Raw genomic sequence first — 9096 nt, forward strand, 5'->3', positions numbered from 1 at the left:
TCATTGTTGTTTGGCGGGTCTGGGTTGGGGATTCGAACCAGCCACCTTAGGTGTACGTGGCTGGCGCCTTAGCCGGTTGAGCTATAGGCGCCGAGCCTATAAAATTATTTTTTAATGGTTTATCAAAACTGTAACTGTTAAAAGAACACAAACACCATACGGTACTTGCCTTGTACATAGCCAGGTGCTCTTCTTAACATCTCCATTCATTTCATCCTCCTAACAGCCCAGAGAGACAGAGATAGTCAGGACCTGATGCTTATCCCCAAATATCCTGATCTTGGCAAAAATTAAGTTCCTTTGCTATTTGGAGATTTCCTAAGGGAATGTGTGTTGGGGTGGGGTGGGGATTGATCAGTTAAGGCCCTGGCTGGTGGAATTCATCCCTGACGGTTTGGATGAGGGGGTGCCATAAAAGGACTCCTTGCAGAGGTGGGTGCAGGTTTGAGGGAACAAATCCAAGATGGAGAGGCTCCCAGGAACCAGCTACTGCATCAAAACAGTCATTTTCCTAATGAATTAATAATCGTGAAATGGAGGCACAGAAAGGTTAAGAATTTGGTCAAGGCCACACAGCAAGTGGCAGGCCTGCACCATCTGGCTGTGGGGTACATGCTCTTAGTTCCTGTGCTCTATTGAGTAGTTAGCGACTTTTCAACAATGAGCAGTAATAACAAGCTTTAGTTGAGTGCGTGCTGTGTGCAATACTCACAGAGAGCTTTCTATACACCATCTCACCTAACCCTTTTGCTCCAGATAGGGACTGTTATTGATTGCCCTTGCCACTGTCCCAAGGAGGAGGGTTAGGTTGGTGGCCCCATCACACAGCTCTAAGGGTGGAGGGGGATTTGAGTTTCAGGCCTCAGCCTTGGTGTCCACGGTCTGAATCTCTTGGCCACCTGAACTCCCCACCATGGTGGGATCCACCAGAAAGTCCTGTGGCCCCTCTGTCCCAGCCCTGGCTCACTGAGCCTCCCTGTCCATCCCTGGGAGGTGGCAGAGCCAGGTGGAGTGGGGGCTGTCTCTGCTGTAGCTCCTGGACCTGCCTGCTGGACCTGGAGGGTCTGAACATGCGGCACCTGTGGCGGCCGGGCGTGAAGGCCCTGCTGAGGATGATCGAAGTGGTCCAGGACAACTACCCTGAGACCCTGGGCCGGCTGCTCATCGTGCGAGCCCCCCGTGTCTTCCCTGTGCTCTGGACTCTGGTAAGAGCCACAGCCTGAACCCCCTCCCCTGACCTGGACAGGGGTTCCCTCCGTGAGCTACCCTGCTCTGCCTGGCTCTCTCGTTTCATTTCTTTTAACAGCTTTATTGAGATGTAATTCATACACCATGAATGCCCTTTTAAAGTTTAGAATTCAGCGGGTTTTGGTATATTCACAGTTCTGTAACTGTCACCACTGTTGAATTCCAGAACCCCCAGCCCATGCGCATTCACTCCCCACCCCTTCTCCAGCCCCAGGCAATCACTGATCTACTCTGTCCCTGTGCATTTGCTTGATTTGGACACTTCATCAAAATGGATCATACGCTGTGTGACCTTTTGTGTCTGGCTCTTTTCACTGAGAACAAGGTCCTCAAGGGCCATCTGTGTTGTGGCCTGTATTCTTCAAACCTCTTTATGGCTGAATAACATTCTACCATAGGGGCGAACTGCAGTGTGCATGCTCATTATTCTTTTTCTCTAATTTGAGAGCCACACAGAATGGTGCAGTGTTCCTGGGACTCCCGTGAGCTGGTTCTGAGGAGCATTTGGGCCCTGTCCTATAGGGCTTTTAAAACTTTCTGTCCACAGCCCACAGAATACACTTTATATTGTGGCCCAGGATACTCTCCCATCTGAAACAAGAGGTCGGCAGAGTGATGGGTCATTTAACTATTGACAACACCATTTTGACTGTTGTCTTCAATTCCATTTCGTTAAAAGTGGGCTCTTGATGCAGGAAATCAACTTTACGGCTCACGAACAGATTGGCACTTGCATTGCACACCTTTGCCCTGGGGCTTCATTGCTGTTGGTGGCCTGGCAGAACAGTGGGAACAGGTCCCTCCCAGGCCTGCAGGCCCAGCCCAGTGGCCCTGGGATATAGGAACCCTGCGAAGTGGGAAGCCTAGGTTCAGTCAGGAAGAAGAGAGAACTGAAGGTTAAATTAGCCAATCAGTGTTTTACTAAACACCTACTATGTGCCAGGTACCTGTCTAGGTGCTGGGGGTTAGAGTGAATAAGCCAGCCAACTGGGTACCCCCCATGTCAGAGGGTGAGGGAGGGGGATTAACTAGGTAGCCCCTCTAATAAAAATGTCAGGATTCTCTGCAACAAGGACATGAGGATGTCCCTGAGGAGAGACTGAGTCAGGCAGGGAGTGGTACAGGGGAAACAGAGGAGGGCCCCTCTGAGGAGGTGACATGTGGCTGAGACCTAAGGAAGAAGCAGGAATCTTCTCAGGAATGGCAAGAGGAAGGGTGTGGTAGTCAAACAGCACAGCCTGGCCAAAGGCCTGGAGGCCACACCCAGCTCTGTGCTTTGGGGAAACTGAAAGAACAGTCAGGGGGTGACCAGAGCAAAAAGGAGCAAGAGGGACTATGGCACCAGGAGAGGCCAGGAAACTGCACAGGGGTCAGTACCTGCTGAGTCCTGGGGCAGTGGGGAGCCGTGAAGGATTGTGAGCAGGGGAGGGTTTGAGCAGCCTTCAGCGCAGACAGTTCTCCGAGCCCTGGAGGAGCTTCCAGGCTCTGTTCAAGTGACAGGGAGCTGGTCCTGGAGCTTGTCCCCAGTTGTCCTGGTCTCTATGCAAACCAAGTTCATCTGCAGTTTGGAGACTTCCTAGGAAGGCACACACTGGGTGTGAGTCAGCCTTCGGGGTCCCAGCTGGGAGTAGGATTTGGTTCTAGCAAATCAGTGGCTGCCAGGGCCTGGGGAAGGGAAAGGGGCTGTGACTGTGGATGGGTGTGGGGTTTCCCTCTGGGGTGAAGAACGAGCCTTGGAACTAGATAGATGCAGTGGTTGCTCAAGGTAGTGTGGGCACCAGGAGCCACTGAATTGCCCGCTGTGAAATGATTACACCTGTGTTATGAGGGTTACATCTCAGCACCAAAGTCCATCTTTGGTGGACTTGCCTCTCCTCTTGCATTTCAGATCAGCCCCTTCATCAACGAGAACACCCGGCAGAAGTTCCTCATCTACAGTGGCAGCAATTACCAGGGCCCTGGAGGCCTGGTGGACTACCTGGACAAAGAAGTGATCCCCGATTTTCTAGGGGGAGAGAGCTTGGTGAGGTGCCCCGCTGATCAGGGGCCCAGGCAAGCAGCATGCAGCAGGGCACACTCTTACCCTGGGAGGGCTGGGCTGGCTTTCCACCCAGGCAGGGCTTGTTTTGGGAAACACCTCAGGTTGGGTCATGCTTTGGGTCTTTCAAACCTGGTGAGATGGAAGTTTCTGGAAGCCCAAGGATCAGGCCAGTCAAAGCTTACCCATGCTATAGTGCCATCAAAGATGACGCTGAGCAGTGGTGAGAGTTCACCTACTCTCACCTACTACTCACGTTGTGCCCTCTGCTGCAGGGGAGGTAACTCCCATGTCTTGGTGGTGGCCCTGGACAGGGAGCGGGCAGACCCAGAGGGACAGAGCCGGGATGGACAGGCCACCACTTCAAGGGGGACAGCATCCAGACTCCTTTGCTGCCTGCCTTGGGGTGAAATGAAAGGCAGCAGGGAGCCTAGGCCACAACCCTGTCATCTCATGTAGCCATCAGCAGGCAGGGCTAACAAAAATACCAAACAGCTTGCGTAATTTCTGGATAAAAAAGTCTTTTCCTAGGAACTGTATGAGCTTGCCTGTCCCCTCCACTGGTGGCGATAATGTTGCATGCATGATTTATTTTTAGTGAATGGGCCTGCCGATCTGAGGGTGCCTTACTGAAGGACACCGGGCAGTGATCTCACTTGTTAATCCTCATGTTTTAACAAGTGAAATGAGGGCAGAAATCATTGTTTGGCAGTGGCAGGGGGACAGTTAAGAGACTGCTCCATCTCCACTACTGAGGGGGCGGTGCAGCCACTGGGGGGTGCAGTGTAAAGGTAATCCTGAGTCCTGTATCAGGGTAAGGGACATGAGCCCGAGGGGCTGACCATGTGAATTTGTGCACTGGCCCAGCCATTTGCTGCTGTGTGATCGTGGGCAAGTGGCCTGACTTCTTTGAGCCTCCGTTTCCCTTTGTGAAATGGGCAGAATAGTTATCCCTTTTGTGTTGATGGTTCTGGGGTTTAATTGGCATCACAGAAGCCCATTGCCCAGCGATGCCAGGGGTCGTTGTAAGTTGTGTCAGGGCACCCTTCTATGGGACAGGCCAGCCAGGCCTTGACTGGCACTGACCTGCCACCCTTCGTCTCTGACCCACAGTGCAATGTTCCGGAAGGAGGGCTTGTCCCCAAGTCCCTCTACCTGACAGAGGAGGAGCAGGAACAGGCAGACCAGTTGCGGCAGTGGAGCGAGACCTACCAGGCAGCCAGCATCCCCCGCGGGGCTCCTCACGAGGTGCTGGGGCCTGGCCTGGGTGTGCCCACTGGGCTGGGGTATTGTCTTAGGTCAAGATTCTCATGCTGGTGATTAATCTCGGGTGGGGAAGGCAGGGGGGCAGGTGGAGATGTGGCACCTGCCTAACCTGGCAGGGAGCTCTGGAACGTGATCACTGCAGAAGGGCCCCCCAGATGTTTCAGAAAGGAGGGTCCATTTGCTCAGGCCAGTTCTTAGATGAAGGGGCAGCTGGGGTCTTAGCAGCCCACCCTCCCTACAGTGGGGAATGAGTGTGGACACAGCAAAGGACATCTGCATGGGCACCCACAACACCTCCTGCTGCTGTCCTCCCACTTCCAGCGCTTCACTCTTGGCTGGGACCCCTCAGACCGCACCTGTCTCCCTGCAGGTCGCGGTAGAAATTCTGGAAGGGGAGTCAGTCATTACCTGGGACTTTGACATTCTGCGAGGGGACGTGGTGTTCAGCCTGTACCACACCAAGCAGTTGCCCAAGCCAGGCCCCCGGGAGCAGCTGATCGACAAAAGCTGGGTCCTTGGCAGGGATTACAGCCGTGTGGAGGCTCCTCTCATCTGCCGGGAAGGGGAAAGCATCCAGGTTCACATTCTTTGGATCACTTATTCACTCATCAAACACTATTGAGTGTCCACTATGTGCCAGATGTGGTCTTCAGCCTCAGGACCTCTGCCAGACAGCAGGAAATACACATATTGTCTGGGCATTCCTTGGCTTGTAGACACATCATTCCAGTCTCTGCTCCTGTCCTTACAGGACTGGCTAGTCTGTCTGTCTCCTGTGTTTCAAATCTCTCCGTCCTTTCTCTTGTAAGGATATCAACCCTTTAAATCCTTAACTGCACAGACGCTGTTTCCAAATAAGGTCATATTCTGAGGTTCTGGTTAGATGTGAATTTTGGGGGGACATTATTCAACTCACTACATTAACTCATGCTCATGCAGAGAGGACAGGGTGTTGTAATTTGAAGTCCAAGTCCTGTGCATGAGTTGAAGTGGCTTCAGTATGAAAGACCTTGAGGAATGGCTGGGTCTTAAAGGTGGCAGGGGGATTATTTTTGAGGTGGAGAAATAGCAAAAATAAAGTTGAGGCAGCAGGGAGGGTGTGGGGGCAGGACAAGTGCCGGGAGGGGTAGGAAGTCAGTATGGATGGCAGGGGAAATGCCATCCTGAGATCAGCCTGCAGATTTTTGATGTGGTGAAACTGTAGGTCTGGAACAGAACACGGACATCTCTCTGTCCCCCAGATTCATACACGTGCACACACAGATCCGCTGGCAGCTCTCATGGAAGGTTCCCAGGGCAGGGAGCAGAAGGCCGTCTGGCACCAGCCACTCCTCGCTCTCACTGAGCGTCTCAGCCCTTCCTCAGAGTTGCTCTTATGACAACTAATGCTCTGCTTTCTCACTCTCAGCACCCCGCAACTAACTAACACTTGTGACCTAAATACCTCTCCAAATCCCACTCAGAACAAAAGCCCCACACAATCCAGGTGTTTCACCACATCTGCCAGGCTGCAGCTGCACCCCACCTCGGGCTTCACCTCCCGCAGGTTAACAAGGAGGTTCTGGTCACAGGGCAGTGGGTGGTGGGTGGGGGACAGCAAGGATAGCCTCAGGAGGCCTTAAGAGGGTTTGGGGATGGACTGGTGAAAGGACAGAGGGAGGAGGACCCCATTCTCCAGGCCTGGTGACAGGGAGCCTGTGAAGGCTTAGGGCATGGCTGCTGTGTTTCAGGGCTCCCATGTGACCCGGTGGCCTGGGGTCTACCTGCTGCAGTGGCAGATGCACAGCCCTCCTGGCAGTGTGGCCTGCAGCCTCCCGGGTGTGGATGATGTCCTGACGGCTCTTCACAGCCCTGGTCCCAAGTGCAAACTCCTATACTACTGTGAGGTGCTTGCGTCTGAGGACTTCAGGTAGGAAGCGCTGGGAGGGCCCTGGGGCTCCTTTGCAGGCCAGGCTGCCCACCCTGTGCAGTGTCCCCTCCTTTGGGCTGTGGGTTTTGGATTCAGTGAAATGCTAGTCACTCAGACTCCCGGGCTCTGTCCCCTCAGCGTCTCCTCCTCTCCCAGCTCCCCACTCTGTGGGGTCCTACCACGGGCATTGTTGGGACTCTCCAGAACATACACTGTTGCAGACTCTTCGGATGAAACCCAGTGACACAGCTGGGGTGGTGGAGGAGAGGGGAGCCTGAGACCCTCCCATTTGGAACTCCCCTCACTCCTAGAATGGTGCCTCACAGGCAGCTCTCCTTTCCCCGAGTTGTTGCTTTCAGAGACACAGGGAAGTGCTGTGGTGAGCACTCCAGCACTTCCTGGTTGTGGTGCAAGTCACTACACCTCTGTAAGGCTCAGGTGCCCCATCCTTTGATTGGGAGCCACTGATGCCCCTACCACATGGGCTTGTTATGAGGAGGAAATGGCTGGGGTGCCCATTGCCACCTGGACACATAGCAGGCAATGAATGGCAGGATGAGGGGAGAGTCTGGGGGTGGAGCAGGCAATTTCTTCAAGGCCTTGAGCTTTATCTGTTAAAAATGCATGTGATTTTGCATCCTGCTTCATGCCACATCTGTGTTGGTTCCCATCTAAAAAGAATGCTTTAAGTGCTGAGTCTGGACCCTTAGTCCAGGCAGAGCTCCAAGGAACCCAGTCCAGTGCGAGGAATACTAGGCCAGAGTCTTTATCCAAAGAGGGGTCCCAGGGCTGTGGGTGGGAGGGAAAACTGGTGAATTCCTCTGTGAAGTGGCATGTTTTGGTCACTGGTCCTCAGTGTGAAGTGACAGGCTGAGGCCCTGGGGGACTCTGAAGAACAGATCCAGGCATCAGGGAGGCCAAAGAGGTGGGATGGATGCTGCATGCCAGCTTCTTGGTCTGGTCAGCATAGGGGGAGCTCCCTGGCCTCATGAGAAAATCCATTCTAAGGCTATTACTTGGTCACCCTCAGTGGGCAGGTGGTGGGCTGGGTCTGGAAGGGACTACACAGAAAGGGTCTGCCATCATGAAACAGAGGACCAGAAGAGGCTCATACCTGAATATAAATTTGGGCAGTGATGGATGCCATGCTCAAGGTCTGGGAGGTGCTAAGAGACTTAACCCAGAGAGCATAGGACAGGGGCCTGAGGACCTAGGGTTGGAGAAGGGGATGCAGGAAGATCTGGGGAGTGACAGGGGAGTTGAGATCTAAGTGATAGGCACACAAGTCACAAGGGGTCTCATTGACTCTGCAGCTCTGGGGAGGCCAAGATTTCTGCATCTCTTTTTCTTTTTTTTTCTTTTTGAGGTGGGGACTAGCTATATTGCCCAGGATGTCCACAAACTCCTGGGCTCAAGTAATATTCCTGCCTCAGCTTCCTGTGTAGCTGGGACTACAGGCCCATGCCACTGTGCTGGGTGAGATTCTGCATCTCTAACAAGCTCTGGGTGCTGCTGGTCCCAGGACCACACTTTGAGTAGCACTAAAGCTGCATCGTCCAATATGGTAGCACTAGCCACCTGCAGCAGTTTAACTTAGCAAGTAGAATGAAGTAGTATGAACTAATCAGTCACTCAGTGGCACTGGCCACAATTCTAGCACTTAAGAGCCACAGGGGGCCAGTGGCCACCACAGTAGACAGTGCACATACAGACATCTGTCATTGCAGAAAGTTCTTGTGGATGGCCCTCCTCTGAAACTTGGAGCCAGTTCAGCACATGCAGGCACTTGGAGGAGCTGGAGGAGAATCCGTATAGCTTTTTCAATTATTATTATTTTTAATTTCAGATTAATATGAGGGTCTAAATGATTAGGCCAAAATCTTTGCATTTGTTTGTATTTGTCCCTGTTGTAATTGTGCCCCTCACCCAGGAGGTGTGGCATACACCTCTACATTGTGTCCATTGTCCCCAAAAGGGCCCATGTAGCTTGAGAGCACAGTGAGGGGATGACACTGGATATGGGTCAGGGACTCCTCAGGCTGTGATGGCCTCTGGGCAGGGAAACCTGATCAGTTTGTGTCTCTTGGAGTGGGGAGATGGGCTGCAGGGAATGGGTGGTGCATCATTTTTCATCACCGTCACTTGCTTTTCCCTGGGCACTTGGCCTGGGGTTCTGGGGCTGTTGCCAGCCCTGTGGAACACTCCCTGGGGCCTCATTTGCCACACCAACAGCTTTTCCACTGTGTATGTTGGCCCAAAGGTGACGTGTGCCACACCTTCCTCCCCAGGGGCTCCATGTCCAGCCTCGAGTCCTGCACCAGCGGCTTCTCCCAGCTCAGCGCTGCCACCTCCGCCTCCTCCTCAGGCCAGTCCCACAGCAGCTCCCTGATCTCCAGATAGCTGGGCCCAGTGCTCGGGGGTAGCCTGCTCGGCCCGCATCCGGGAGTGTTCAGAAGGAGAAGCCAGCTTGACGCGAGGCCTGGGACCACATGGGCCGAAGTCCCAGGCCTAGACACTGCCAGAGTCAGGGTGTCTGGAGTAGGTGGCAAGGACCCAGCCCTCAGCTAGGGCTCTCAAGGTCACGAAGACAGAACCAGCTGCTCCTGGCTGCGTGTAAGGAAAGGCCAAGGCCAAG

At 53.6% G+C, this 9096-nt stretch overlaps 1 protein-coding gene across 1 annotated transcript in view; it reads left to right on the forward strand.

Moving 5' to 3' along the window:
- SEC14L5 (SEC14 like lipid binding 5) overlaps nucleotides 1–8861 on the forward strand; it is a 40252-nt gene extending 31391 nt beyond the window's left edge. The window contains exons 10-15 of the mRNA XM_023513821.1: nucleotides 1034–1205; nucleotides 3137–3271; nucleotides 4400–4534; nucleotides 4923–5129; nucleotides 6283–6461; nucleotides 8750–8861. Coding sequence (XP_023369589.1) covers nucleotides 1034–1205; nucleotides 3137–3271; nucleotides 4400–4534; nucleotides 4923–5129; nucleotides 6283–6461; nucleotides 8750–8861 — 940 coding nt within the window. The remainder of the gene's footprint in view (nucleotides 1–1033; nucleotides 1206–3136; nucleotides 3272–4399; nucleotides 4535–4922; nucleotides 5130–6282; nucleotides 6462–8749) is intronic.
- Nucleotides 8862–9096: the final 235 nt, after the last annotated feature.

This window comes from Otolemur garnettii, unplaced genomic scaffold (genome assembly GCF_000181295.1).
Source record: "Otolemur garnettii isolate 467f Iridium unplaced genomic scaffold, OtoGar3 scaffold00044, whole genome shotgun sequence".
Classification (NCBI taxonomy): Eukaryota; Metazoa; Chordata; class Mammalia; order Primates; family Galagidae; genus Otolemur; species Otolemur garnettii.